Source organism: Alosa pseudoharengus, unplaced genomic scaffold (genome assembly GCF_046254945.1).
Source record: "Alosa pseudoharengus isolate Yale_2024_CS ecotype anadromous, Long Island Sound unplaced genomic scaffold, YU_APseudo_1.1 YU_APseudo_1.1_scf_10, whole genome shotgun sequence".
NCBI classification, from domain to species: domain Eukaryota; kingdom Metazoa; phylum Chordata; class Actinopteri; order Clupeiformes; family Clupeidae; genus Alosa; species Alosa pseudoharengus.
In genome coordinates, this window is record NW_027468565.1 from 26,616,024 (window position 1) to 26,631,023 (window position 15,000).

The 15,000-nt window shown below is 42.0% G+C and overlaps 2 protein-coding genes across 3 annotated transcripts in view; one reads left to right on the forward strand and one right to left on the reverse strand.

Moving 5' to 3' along the window:
* Positions 1-3,265: 3,265 nt before the first annotated feature.
* LOC143138481 (transmembrane protein 80-like) lies at positions 3,266-7,754 on the reverse strand. The gene is made up of 6 exons (XM_076298937.1): positions 7,736-7,754; positions 7,171-7,187; positions 6,725-6,818; positions 6,465-6,557; positions 5,877-6,078; positions 3,266-4,286 (listed from the first exon to the last, which is right to left on the reverse strand). Exons 1-6 carry the CDS (start codon positions 7,752-7,754, stop codon positions 4,274-4,276), a joined length of 438 nt encoding a protein of 145 aa, XP_076155052.1. The 3' UTR covers positions 3,266-4,273.
* A 7,083-nt stretch (positions 7,755-14,837) lies between these two features.
* Positions 14,838-15,000, forward strand: part of myrf (myelin regulatory factor) — a 46,094-nt gene continuing 45,931 nt past the window's right edge. For both annotated transcript variants that reach the window (XM_076301460.1, XM_076301468.1), the window contains exon 1: positions 14,838-15,000. This exon is cut by the window's right edge and continues 371 nt beyond it. The gene's annotated coding sequence lies outside the window, so the exon portion shown is untranslated.

Genomic DNA, 15,000 nt, shown 5'->3' on the forward strand with positions numbered 1-15,000 from the left:
AAAGAAGGCCAAACCAGAGCCGACAAAATTCCGTGCTCTGTTTTAAGTCTTTTTTTCTCAACTAAAAATGCTTTGCGCTGGTTAGGGGGTACTTGGCTGAAAACATATTTCACAGGGGGTACATCACTGAAAAAAGGTTGAGAACCACTGGCCTACACTATCACCGCAAAATAAGTAGGCCTAAACAGTCGTTATTAATAGGACTACAGCTATACTTCTGTTGCTGTTTATTGAAATATTTCATTAGTGTATTACATATCTCATTATTAATAATTGTGATTGTTGACCATGTTAAGCCCAATAGTATAGGATAAAGATAAGCTATTTGTGTGCACTGGGATCAAAATGATGACAGAGATAACCCTGTATCTTATTTGAACATGTGTGAACTGCAATGTGAGCATCTGCTTCAATAACCTCAAAAATGGTTACATGGCAGCGACCTCTGATCTCATCAGGTCCCCCCCTCTCATCCAACTGTGTAACGTTGTCTGGCGAGGGATCGGAGAGGTCGCTTCACAGGGCTCCGTGAAAGAGGAGCAACGATGTGGAACATCGCCCCGGTTCCGATGTCACTGGTCGGGGAAGCGTCTGTCTCCCCGGCACTCTCCTGAGCAACGCACAAGTGTCTGGCCTGGCCAGACCTTTTACATAACTCTGTGTGTGTGTGTGTGAGAGAGAGTGTGAGTGTGTGTTTGTGAATGCATGACTGTGTGTGTGAGTGAGAGAAAAAGTGTGTGTGCGTGCTTAGTATGTACAGTGTAGGGGCAAGTGTGTGATCATCAAAAGCATCCGCAGTCACCCAGAGAACCATCACTAGGGAAAATCTAATCAGTTATCTGTCACCTCCGCTGGTTTGCCTTGAGAAATTATGACATTATGTGGCCCGTATGAAACATGCACACTGTGATTATCAGGTGAAGAATGAAGGCTGTCAGGATCGTCGTTTTGGCCTCCAACTCATTTCAATCTAATTCTGGGCTTCAATCTAATTCGTTCGAAAATCGATTGCACAATCGATTGGACCAAACAACACAAGTTTCGAAAACTAAAATAGGGAATCGATTTTAACCAAATATGAACACTATTAATTTTAAACGAATTAAACTAAATTCACAAACAAGAATATAAGAATATAAAAGAATTCCGAAGTGCAGTAAGCATTGCGAAAGCTAAAAAGAAAATTCCCACCAATTTTACGCACCGGAAACAGCTGTTTCAATCAGATGCTGTGCTGCTCGGGTTTTGCCAAAAATGGAGGACAACGCGATCAACTATGGACCAACCTGTGCGACATGAGAGAGAGGAGTGATAGGCCCTAATAACTTGAGGAGTTCGGTGTGGAAGTACTTCGGAATTTTGGTATATCAAACTATGGAGAAGAACAAAGCGGTAGGCTATGCAAACTGTGCAATGGAGTTCTACGTAGGCGAAATTTGTTTGACATTTCTAATCGTAAACACAGCTACGTTGAAGCCTGCAGTAATGTTTGTCACTGATATAATGGCAGGATACTCGGCTTATTGTTTTTCGAGAATGTAGCACTCCTGTTTGTCATTGTGCACGAATCTTCACGCCAATAAATCATCAGAAATATTGCTGGCTTGCGTCTACAAGCACCCTCTTTACGTTCGTCCTAATGCCTGTTATTTTTTTGTGGATTGGCCTATATTTAGCGTTGAAAATGGAAACGTCTTTAGACATGAAAAATCGATTTTACAATCGATTCCATGAACACTTATGTCTCAATAATCGAACAGGATTTTTTCACAAAAGTGACAGCCCTATTCTGGGCGACCCTGAATATTTGAAGTAGGATATGGATTCACTTGAATTGAGGACACAATGGTACAGTGTGGTGTGCAGTGAATTGCTGGCAAATGAGAGCATGTGCCCCCCCCCCCCAACACACACACACACACACACACAAAGACACTGACACATAAGAGTTCTATCTCAGGTTGCATTTGACAGCTTTGCGTGCATATTCACAAGGTTTTTTTTCACACACGCATGCACACACACACACACACACTGGGTGTTTGATTTAGTCGCTCGGGAGACCTTGGCTGGAGGTTGATCATTAACTGGGCTGTCAGTGCTGAGGGATGAGAGCAACTCTAGAGCGAAGTCTTAGTCTGCGCCTATCAAATATCTCCTCTGTCCCTTCTATAATCCTCCTGTCTAGCTATCTCTATCTCTCACTCTCTAACACACACACACACACAGAAAATGTCACAACACACACCACTATTCACTGCTGTTATGATATAGCACAATTTGAGATTTTTTTTTTGTCAGTACAACTCATCATCCTCACAGATATGGTGTGTTGAGTGAGAATCCCCAGCATAAAATCCTTCCGCTCTGAGAGCTAGACATTCCCCTGTGAACGTTCCCCTTACCCTATGAGATGTCTTAGTGAACGTTCCCCTTACCCTATGAGATGTCTTAGTGAACGTTCCCCTTACCCTATGAGATGCCTTAGTAAACAGCCCCCCTAGCCTATATCAACAATTTTGCCTACTTCACATGTAGTCTGGAAAAATCCAAACTCATTCACAAAGTGAATAGAGTCTGGTGACTCTCGACTGGGAAACGTTTGCAACATGGGCACTAACTTTGAAATCATTAGTCCAGCCTTATCAATCCCATTGATCAGAGATTCCTAACGTTACTTCATACTTCGCCTAAACTTTACAAACTGACAATAAAAGGCACCTACAGACAGGAAACAATGTGGGTCTATCTTTGCTGTAAATACATTTTGTTTGCAGGTGTTGCTGCTTCTGTTTATCACACTAAGTTTCAGTTTCGTCATCCCCTCTTGTCGTTGATTGGCCTGACATTTTTCTTGTCTGTGGGACACGGTTTTGAACTATGGTGTTTCAAACGAGATCTTCCTGAAAGAAGATCTAGGTGGGGGGGCTAAGCTACTTCACATGGACATACTGTATTCCATATAATGGACTATACGTGTGTCCCTCTAATTTACACTTCCCCATGTTTACCACACAGCTTCCAGAGACGTCTGTCCCTGAGTGTGCTCTGTAAAGATGTGTGTGTGTGGAGAGCACACTGCTGTAAGATGGAAACATAAAGCTGCACCATGATCAGTTTCAAATTAAGTTAGCAGCAGTTAACAACACATCTCCACACACACACGCACACACACACACACTTTACAGCAGTTAAAGCTGCAGGTGGCAAGTCTGACAGATTGAGGGGACTTAGCCAAAATTTGTAATGTTTACAACTCATGTCCCTCCCCCACTACCACCGAGCACCCTCTCATCGAGTTTGTGCTCGTCAGTGCGCACCAGACTACACCAGACTGTGATTGACAGTCAGATCTCACACAGCCCTGCTCTGATTGAACCAGAAGAACCGGGAGCTGTGGATTTTTGCAAAACAAATAACAGACTCTAGGTGGAGGTAGAGGTGCATTTTTCTTTCTAAAACCGGCTGATTTATGTTGTTCTGTCGGAGAATAGTGTCGGTTTCAGTGAATATGATCAAAAAATCTGTCCAACTGCAGCATTAACAACACATCTCCTGTGTGTGTGAAATGTGATTATGATTTTGATTATGACTGATTCTCTCTGGATCATAAAGCAACATGATGAACAGTAAAAAAAATAGAAATCTGTTAAATGTATTGTACAGTAAAAAAAACACAGATGAGACGTATATACAGTTATATGTCTACATGAACATCTCAGATTCATACAGGCACAATGTCAGTCTCTCACTCTTCCTGAAGGTGAGTCTGGAAACTACTGGAGCTGATCCGTGGCAGTTATCCATCTTCCCCTGATTAGACAAAACTGATTTGGGTTCACTCAAAGAAAATAATCTTAAAATCGGGCTTGAAAGAAGAAATTCTACTACAGGCTCCTTTGAATCCGTCCTAAAAAAACATGATTCTGTCGTGGTTAGCAAGGCCAAGGCTGCTGTAAAACAGATACAAATACATGAATTCCAGTGCTCTAGCCTCTGGACTCGAGCCAAGCCGTGTTAATTATGTATTGCATCACTTCTCAAAAGGGCACCTCAACAGCACAAGTACTCTGAGCACTTCTTCAGCACTTAGCACAGCCTCTCTAGTCCTTAGGCACCACACACACACACACACACACACACACACACACACACACACACACACACACACACACACGTCTCTCTCTCTCAGCTCGTGGGTGACAGACAGGCCTGCCCAGGTCACTACAGCAGCACCTCAGCAGAGAGCATCATGGGAAGCTGGAAGACCCCCTCAGGTGTAGACACTGTAAAGACAAAACACAAAGCACAGACATTAAGACACTGGAGAAATAGAACATGTCAACATAGGACATTGGAGAAACAGCCTCAGAATGTATCAACCTAGGACAGTGGAGAAATAGCCTGAGAACATATCAGTTAGTACATTGGAGACATACACAGCTGTGACAGGCCACAAGGATGAAGCTTTGAGGACCACCTCTAGTGCAGCAGCATCATAATAACACTGTTGAAATGAAAGACTAACACCTCCCAACTGCATACTCCGTCATACTGGGCAGGGTTAACAGCAGAAGACAACAACTCAGACACCTATTGTGTGTGCGGGCGTGTGTGTATTATGTTTGTGTTCAGTTGTGCAATACGTTGTGTGCAGGATGTGTGGTGAGGAGCGTAGATGGAAAGATCCGGAAGGGTGATGGGTGGCAGTGCGACGGAGATGGGTGGCAGCGGAGACAATGTGGTGTGGTGTGTGGGTCGTTAGACGGAGTGACGCGCATGAACGAAACGGGGGATCAATAATTCACTGCGGCGCTGTGCTGCCAATGCGATCGGATCTGATAAGATGGCCGACTGGATTCATTCACACACAATAGGGAAGCACTGGCACAGAGCAGGGCCCATTCACAACCACTCAGGAGGGGACAGCCAATCACAGCTGAGCCCAGATCACATTTACACACACACACACACACACACACACACACACACACACACACACACTCATGAACACACTCTCACATACACATACGCTCAGACACACAAACAGACACACACACACGCACAAACACACTCTCGCATACACACACACTCAGTACTAGTTGCGTATAAAACATGCTTCAACAGTGGCACATTGCTGCATGCTGTCTGTAAAGGCTGGTAAAAGGCAGCTAAAGAGCAGCATACAGATGTATCTAAAACCAGATAAATCTGGTTAAATCTGCCCGTTTGAGCTCCTTCAAGGTGCTTGTTTATTGGCTAGAGTGCTGCGCTGACAGGGAAACCAAGAGGACCGTCATCCCAAGCAGGTGTAGCACCTGATGGCCGCGTGGTAGAGAGAAAGCAGGTGGTATACTCTTGATGCCCACTCTAGAGAGAGCCAGCAGGTGGTATACACTTGATGCCCCCACTATGGCGAGCCAGCAGGTTTAGCACTTCATGCCCACACTGTGGCGAGCCAGCAGGTGGTATCCTCTTACACTGAGCGCACTTATCTGCCGGGAGGCGAAGGGAATAAAACTCAAGCTGGTTGGGTGGACAAGTATCTTTGTGCACCTCTTAAGTAACAACTGCCCTTCCAAATGCCAGTCTGCCAAACTACTTCAAATACTTCCCTAGCACTTCTATATTAGCCAGCTACATGTTTTGGTCCACCATTCCACCATGGCTTAACCATAACACATATGCATTTGGGGCTTTCAATTCATAGTATTCGTGGCAAACGCTGTGGACAGGGATGAATGTTACATACTGTACATTCACTCTTTGAACCTAATTCTATTTGCCAGTAGAGAATTGTGACCTCTGACACCCCCCCCCCCCCCACACACACACACACACACCCACCCCGCCCCCCACCTCCAGTGACCTCTGACCTGCTGAAGCGGGCGAAGGTGAAGAGTCCCAGCAGGCCGTTGAGGCCGTAGCCGGCCAGGAGGATGGCGTTGATGATGACATCGGCGCGCAGCACGTAGGACTGCCACACCAGGAAGTAGACAGCCAGCATGACGGTGCCCACTGTGGAGCCCAGATTCATGCTGATGTAGCCCTCGCTCTCCGTCAGGTTACCGCACACACCTGGAGGAGGAGAGGAAGAAGGAATAGTGAGTCAACATACCCTCTACAAAATATACGTAACACCCCCAAGCATACCTGCCAACACTCCCGTTTTTCTCCCTTATTTCAAGGTCATCTCCCGGCACCCTCCCGTTTTGTTATTTCTCCCGAAAAACTCCCATAATCACTGATCCATTCATTTTTTTTTTTTGTTAGTCTGACATTTCCCAAGTTGCCAGATTGTGTATGAAATACACCCTGCACATACACAATCACTTAGCCTACTTTCAATTTAAACCTTTTTCAGTGTTTCCCATACGTTGACTAATCTGTGGCGGGGCGCCATGAAATAAAAACCGGCCGCCACACATTAATCAACACACACACACATCAACACACACACTCACCCCAGTAGAGACGTAGGCCCTCCAGCACAGCCATGATGAAGAGGAGGAACAGGTCCACTGCCAGGTGCCCATCGGGGTAGCTCAGCACGTAGCCTATGAAGGAGGAGCACACACACATACACTGGTAAACCTTAAGCCCTGCCATCAGGGGTGGGTACTATGTGGGTTGCATGTGGAAACATGATTCATGGGCCTATAACTCATTCGTCAAAGCCGGTGTGTGTGTGTGTGTGTGTGTGTGTGTGTGTGTGTGTACTCACTCTTGTAGATGATTAGGCTGACAGAAGACAGGAAGTAAATGACAAAGTAGATTCCTGTAATATAGAAAACCAGCTGGAGCAGGACAGAGGAGAGCTGGTAGGAAGCTGAGGAAAAGAGTTCACTTAACTGTTTTCAGCTCTCTCTCTAACACATACACACATACATGCATGCACACATGCACACACTCACACACACACACACACACACACAGCTTTTTACTGGACACACTAGAATATTTATGCAGCAGGTGTATGAGTTTTCCAGAGGTAAGAATAGGACCCCGTTTATTTTTAACCTCCAGTATGTTTTCTTTCCATAACTGTGAATATTTTATAAGCTATAAATATTCATTACTTTAACCGTTTGCCTCGTTGGCCAATGGATACACTACTACTGACGATAAAAGACAGCAACACTGGACACTGATAGGCCTAATAAAGGATACCACCACGGAGCTCTTGGCTGAAAGAAAAGGGAATTCATTTTGTAACGTTAGTCAGTGAGGTTTACCTATAATCGGAAAGGAACACAATTCCTGACAGAATATCCAAACAAAAGCATTTGGTATTTTTGCCATTGCATAGTATGCTAAACTGAGTAACGTTAACACGTTTAATTAAAAACAGGTGAGTTTCAGAAAAATGATCTAAGTTAACCGTATAATGTTAGTGCAGTATACAGCAGGCATATGCATTAACAGATAGCAACTTTTACATTAACGTTAACGTAATTAGATACTTTTCATGTAGAAGCTAATGTTAATGTTAACGTTAACCAACTGTTGCGAGTAACGTTAGCTTCTAAATTACTAGGAAGAAGACATCACAAATGCAGACAGGCTGGTGTTGGATGAGTGACCGTCGGTGAAATCGATAACACTACTTTTTTTTTTAAATAAGACATAAATATTAATTTATCACAAAATGTTGTCTTGCATTCGTGGAAAAAAAATATCACGTTAGGATAAACTATTTAGTGCAGAACTAGCCGGTATCTATAGCAACGCTTACCTTGCTGTCCGACCGCCATCTTGATATTCTAGTTCTGGTGACACTTATGTGCATGAGTTCTACCTGATAAAGAACTATACCCCCACCTTCTGGACAGGAATGCGAACTTACTCTTTTTTACAAATAGACTGCATAAATAAGGGCATATCAATACCAACTCATCCTTTACAGTTTTTCTCGATTGCTTTGACCTGTCTAAAGAAACTGGGATCCACATGGTCTTCATGAACATATTTTTTGCACAGCAGAAGTCATCTCTTGCAAATGTGTTTACACATTTTCATTGGGTTCAAAAATGACAAATTGTAGTTTAATGAAATTTGTCTTGCCTACGTGCTTACTGTAGTCTAGGTCTTACATGTCAATGACAGTTACATCTTGGGAGGAATGAATAAAAGTATTTTTATTCAGTACATTGTGTTTTTTCTAGGGCTGTCAATCGATTAAAAAACATAATCGAATTAATTACATACTCTGTGATTAATTAATCTAAATTAATCACATAGGCCTATATATTTTTTGCTGAGAAAGTATTTTAAATATTTAAATTCAAATGAATCATTGAATAATCAGCATTAGTGACTTTAAAGTTCAAAAACTCTTTTATTATTATTTTCACTGTTCAAATAATGGCCATAATAATCTATGATATGACCTATGCTAAGGAAATCAATTCAAAAGTGCTTCGGGAAGAAGTTTTTTTCACATACAAGGCATTTCAGACCACAGATATAACCTAGGGGACACAATGAACAATGAACACTCCCCTCAATGTCAACACTATTTCGGTCCATTGATGTGTGACTTTAGAGTTGACAAACTCCAGTGATATGCAAATTCCTTGCTGCAGACATTGCAGAAGACTTTATTTTAATCAACACTTTATTTTTGTCAACACCATCAGGCCGTTTTTTAAAAGTAAATGTTCCAATCAATGATCTAGGCAGCACATTTTCTTCTCTCTCCTTCATTTTACAGTAATGGTTACTAACTAGAACGGCTCAGGGTCAAAGGTCATACGAAATCGATTAATCTGCGCTATATTTTTTAATCAGTTATTTTTTCTCAAATTAATTAATCGAAATTAATCAATTATTTTGACAGCCCTAGTTTTTTCACCGTTTTTTTTCCCAGAAAAATGGAAAAGAAATGGAACAGACATAGCAAAAATGCTCTTTTTCAAAACTATATTTTGCATTTTGTTGTCCAGTGTATAATGATTGATTGAAATCACACAGTGATTTGAGTAACAGCCTTTTGCAAGCAAAATGTGTCATTTTGGCCAGAGTGCTTTTGTTCAGACATACTGTAGGTGTTAACTGTTTTGAAAACGTGATGTCAGAGTTGACACAAGCATCAAAGCGATCGAGAAAAACTGTATTGGTTTCCCTGTGCTAAACAAAAGGAAAACATCTATTCACAGGTGGTAGAGATTCCAATTGCATAAGTTTGAATCTCTGATACACCTGTTTGAAACTCCTTTGCACAATTCTTCAATCAGCAATCATTCATTATCCATAAGAGATAGCCTACCATGTCTGTTCTGTGTTGCTATTTGCTAGTATGGATCTAAGGCACATTTAGAGAAAGTAGTATGTACTGCCTATTTGGTGAATATAGCCTAAAGAGTTTACTGTGTTTAGGTAGGCTATATTTTCATGAAAAATTACAATTAGTAGTTCAATGAAATTTGTCTTGTCTAGGTGCTTACAGTACTGTAGGTCTTACATGTCAATGACAGTTGCATCTTGGGAGGAATGAGTACAATTAATTCTTAATTACAGTAGTACATTTAGTCTTCTCACAGTTTTTCTGATACCAGAAAAAATAGAAAGAAGTGGCACAGACATAGCAAAAATGAAGAAAGAAACTCCTAATTTTGAGAACTATATTCTGCATTTTGTTGTCCAGTGTGTAATGATTGATTGAAATCACACAGTGATTTGACTACAAGATGTGTTGTTTGAAGGGAAATGCTGCTTTTGCTGCATGTTTTAAATGTTTTGAGAGAGTAAGAACATTTTGCAAGCAAAATGTATCATTTTGGCCAGAGTGCTTTTGTTTAGACCTGCATGTTAATTGTTTTAAAAACGTGATGTGATGCTTGTTGACGCAAGCATTAAAGCTATCCAGAAAAACTGTAATACAAGATTTGTTTCTCCAAAAATATGCCACAATTTACAGATCAAAGCAATTTAATGTGAGTAAACTGATGTTTTCTGTAGGCTAGACTCAGGAGAAAAATAATAGTGGTATGATTTCAAGACATTCAATGTGGTGAATAAAAAGAAAATAATTAATGGAGCTCTAGTGTGCGGACTTTTGTGTAATTTTTATGATTTCAAGACAGACAGGAAAAAATCTGGCAACCTGTCACCTATACAATAGGGCTGGGATAAACGATTATTTTTTAAACGATTAATCTAGCGATTATTTTTTTGATGCATCGATTAATCTAACGATTCATTTTTTCAGTCCGATTCGATTTCGATTCGATTCGATTATCGATTATCTCCCCATTAATTCACTAATAGCAACTTATACATGTTTATTTACATATCTGAATGAAAAAAACATGAATTCTTTAACATTGCAATATATGTTCATATATACTGAAGTGCAAGTACAAGTGCAAAGTAGGCCTAATGCATTCTTAGTCAGAGGTAGCATTCAATAAAGTTCAGTAGGCTAGTGTATGTCTAATTGAGTGCCTGTCATTTTAAGACGTTCGTGTGGGAATCCTTGCAATTAACATTAACACAGTTAAAAGGCTGCTGATGTGTGGATGCAATTCATAACGTAGTTTGTTCAAATAACAGTTCGTACTTCTCCTTTGGACAAGCACTTTTGAGTCTTGGAAAACACTTCTCCATTTGCATCGGGATTTTGCAAACAGAGTCAATAAAATGAGCCCTGCATGAGTAATACAAGCAGCTGCAAGTAAGCATGCTAAACTTGACATCCAAACAGTATTCTAATGTTAGCTTTGAGATAGGGCAACTGCTTGATTGCACACTGTAACTTAACCTCGTTTAGTCTTCTCAATTTAGGCTACTATGTTGTGATAAGACCTAGCAGAGTTTACTTTAACTTTAATGCAGTGGTTTTGAACAAATTTGTGCAGCATGGTCACGATGCTAAGCGGATTTAATAGCAATTTAGCCCACTGTGTTCTATGCAGTGCTTCTATGTGGCAACAACAATCCTGAATATTTTGTTAAATGCACATGCAGAGGAGGAGCAGCGGGCTCGTTACGAGAGAGAGCGGGCGGGGCGAGGAAAGGCTGTGTGAGTGAAAAGTGCAGCTCAATTAAATTATTTTATCTTATCTTTAATTTAAATAGCAGGCCTACAACATAGAACATCAATGTGTGGTGGCCGGTTTTGATTTCGTGGTGCCCAGCCACAGATTAGTCAACGTATGGAAAACACTGAAGATGTAAAATTAAAAATATTTTGCAGCACACGTTATGCTTGACGAATCGACGCTCATATTTTGCGTCGACGTATTTTTTGCTTCGACGTCATCGATTACGTCGACGCGTTGTCCCAGCCCTACTATACAATTAACTTTATAGGCCTATTTTGCGACCAGACATACAGAGATGAACTCTGTAGTTACACTTAGAGTTGACCTCAATTCCTGCTGTAACCAAACTCCTGTCTCTCAAAGGTCTTGTTTTAGTGTGTACTAATTGAAATGTCATTAATTAATCAGAAAACTACATTTTAGAGAAATCAAATCCAGATTCATTTCGTAAATGCACCTAAATGAAACAAGATCTATGGCTCAACATATTTGTCACATTGAAGGCTTTGTGCTAAATCACTAAATGCAGAAAAATAGCCTGAGGAAATAACTTAAATAGAACTTCCTTTTGAAACCCAGAAAAAGGATATGGTATATTTAATATAAACAAACCAACACATGTAACAGATCTGATATCACATTATTCCTGATCAAGCTCATTATTCCTGATCAAGACCATAAATCTGAAAAATTTGCCATTTCCCATAATAACTATTTAAGTAATGTTATTTGTTTTCACTGCACTTACATGACTGTTGTTTTACATATAAAGATGTAAAAACTTTGAGATAAAGTAGGCCTACATACGTACACATCACACACACTCAGAAGCATTCCCTGGCTCTGCTGCTAATTTGTTGGAATGTGGTTCAGGGCTGATTTATCAGAGACAGGTCTGGAGATGAGGAAACACACCTGCTCAGTGACGAGGAGAGACGAGGAGGAAGTGGGGGAGGAGAACCCAAAACGATGGCATCTCTCTCTCTCTCACTCACCCTCTTTCTTTTATTCCCTTTCTCTCTCTCTTGCCCTTGTGTTTTTTCACACAAATGGTGAATCTACAGTAGACAAAGGTCCGTAGCCAACTGACATTATAATGATGTTGGTCTTTTGTTTACCTGCTGATGTGCTTATTGTATGCTACGAGTACTTGATATGGGGTTTATACTCTCTTTCTTTCTCTCTCTCTCTGTATCTCTCCTCATTCCCCATCCTTTCTCTCTCTCTCCTCTCTCTCTCTGTATCTTTCCTTATTCTCCATCCTTTCTCTCTCTCTCTCTCTCTCTCTCTCTGTATCTTTCCTTATTCTCCATCCTTTCTCTCTCTCTCTCTCTCTCTCTCTCTCTCTCTCTCTCTCTCTCTCTGTATATTTCCTTATTCTCCATCCTTTCTCTTTCTCTCTCTCTCTCTCTCTCTCTCTCTCTCTCTCTCTCTCTCTCTCTCCCTCTCTGTCATGTCTCTCACCCCAGCCCCCCAGCTCTTTTCTTGCTTTCTCTTGTTAAGGCAAACACATCCTCATTGTTAACGTGACCCTTAGACAGATGCATATTTGTATGGGACAGTGTGTGTGTGTGTGTGTGTGTGTGTGTGTGTGGTGTGTGTGTGTGCGTGTGTGTGTGTGAGAGAGAGAGGGAGTTTTGCCACTGCGACTACTGACTACTGTGTGTGTATCAGTGTGAGTGTGTGGATGTGTGTGTGTGTGTGTGGTGTGTGTGTATGTGTGTGTGTGTGTCTGTGGTGTGTGTGTGTGTGTGTGTGTGTGTGTGTGTGTGTGTGTGTGTTTGGTTTGTGTGTGTGTGTGTGTGTTTGTGTGTGGGCATTTGTGGGTCTCTGTTGATATACAAGCTGATACAATGAGGTGATTGTGACGGATCAGACTATCACATCTATATATCAATCACTCACTGTACACATTTTCTCCTACTCCAATAGCTAGTAGCCTAAAGTATACGGCATCTGAGTGGCCGCTGGTTTATGTGGATGGGTCAGCTAATGAAAAATATCGTAACAGACGTGAGGGATCCATCTTTAAGATTAAAACCAACGGATTATTGTGAAGGATATAAGAAAAGAAAATACTTTACTGTGGCGAAGGAAATTTGTCTAGCACCAAATACAGTATTAATATAATATTAGTATCTGCTGTAATGTTTATATGCAAGCAGTTGCATAGGTTACCTCTCCTGGAAAAGAAAAAGGGGGCAATAGATTGTTAGTGAAGTTAAAGAGTAGTAAGAGTAAGTAAATGTATGGTCCACAGGAATAACAAAAGAGTATATAGCATTGAGGTAGTACTGCAAAGTTATGCCTGAGGAATAGATAAGACTAATTCACTCTGACAATATTGTCACTTTACAATAATGTCATTGTCAAGTTGCAACACTGAAAGCACATACACACAGGAAAGGGGTAACCAAACACTTGCAGCACACACACTACCCATGCACATTGACACACACACACACACACACACACACACACACACACACACACACACACGCACACACTAACACACACAGCAGAATGAGTTTGTCAGCTCGGCTCACATGTGTAGAGAGGCACATATATTGGATATACACACACACAGCTAAATGAAGTGTAAGGCCCTGGCCAGATGTGCCATTGTTCACGCAGCCTCTCGCCCTGTCCACACGGCTCTGTGTCCTACGCAACAATCCCCACACTGTGGACCGGAGAACAGAGGCGTTGTTCCCGGGCCGCCCGCACGCTCCACCGCCTGCACGCCCGCCCGCACACAGAGAGAGAGGGATAGAGAGGCCGATAGGGAGGAGGAGAGAGAGAGAGGGGGGGAGATAAAGAGAGGGAGAGAGAGAGAGATAGTCCAGCTGTAAGGGACAAGACAACAAAACAGCATCTCATATACTGGACGGGGTGAGGGGTCTTTGGGAGGAGGGGTCACACAGTGGTATTGTTCATGGTGGGGGGGATCGGGTGTGTATGTGTGTGTGTAGAGGGGGGGGGGGGTGCTGTAGGTAGGGAGGGGGGGCTGATGTGAGTTGGCCCAGGGAGGGGGCACTGGGGTGGGTTTGTTGGGTGGCGTGGGTAGCTACTGGGCCAGCTGGAGAAATGGATCAGTTCTTATCTTCTCCCTAGCTGTGATAACCACAGCAGGAAACAGTCCTTTTATTTATGAGAGCGACTAAGGAAATAAGGCACCACAACACACTACATTTGTGGATTTTTATTTAGAAAATGACTATTACACATACATAAAACAAAAGATTACACACACACACAGAGAGAGACACACACACATACACACATACACACATACACACACACTATTCCAAAGTTGATGTATGCAAAAGTGAACAAAAAAACAAGTTGAAGTTTTACACGTGTCCTCACACTGTTGTGCAATAAACTCCACATTAAGCTTCATGGTTAGAATTTGATTAATCTAGATAGATAGATTTTTTTTCACTTCTGCATACATCAACTTTGGAATGGTGTGGGTGTGTGTGGGTGTATGTGTGTGTGTGTGTGTCTCTCTCTCTCTCTCTCTCTCTGTGTGTGTGTGTGAAACTACAGGCCTGCTTGTGATAAAGTTGTCCCTGTCATCCTATCACTGCCATTAAATCTGGCCCCTTTTTTCAAACTTAGGCACACAAATAGGCACACAAATCTTGAAATTGAAAACACCTGTCTGCGCTGTCAGTAGCCCCTGTCCACTCCTCTCACGACTTTAACGCGCCCCCTCTCACACACATGTCCCCGCGCTGGCCTCGCCCGAGGAACTGTAAGCTCCGTCAGAGGGAGGGAGAGCGAACACAGCCACCGCACGGAATGTGACGCAAAAGTTACTCCAGTCCTGCGCTGTGCGTCTGAAAAAAACTGCGCGACTAATTGTAGCGTAACGAAACATTAAACGGGATTATTATCGGGATTAACAGAGAGAGAGAGGGTGAGAGTAATTTTGCAGGTGGTCAGAGAG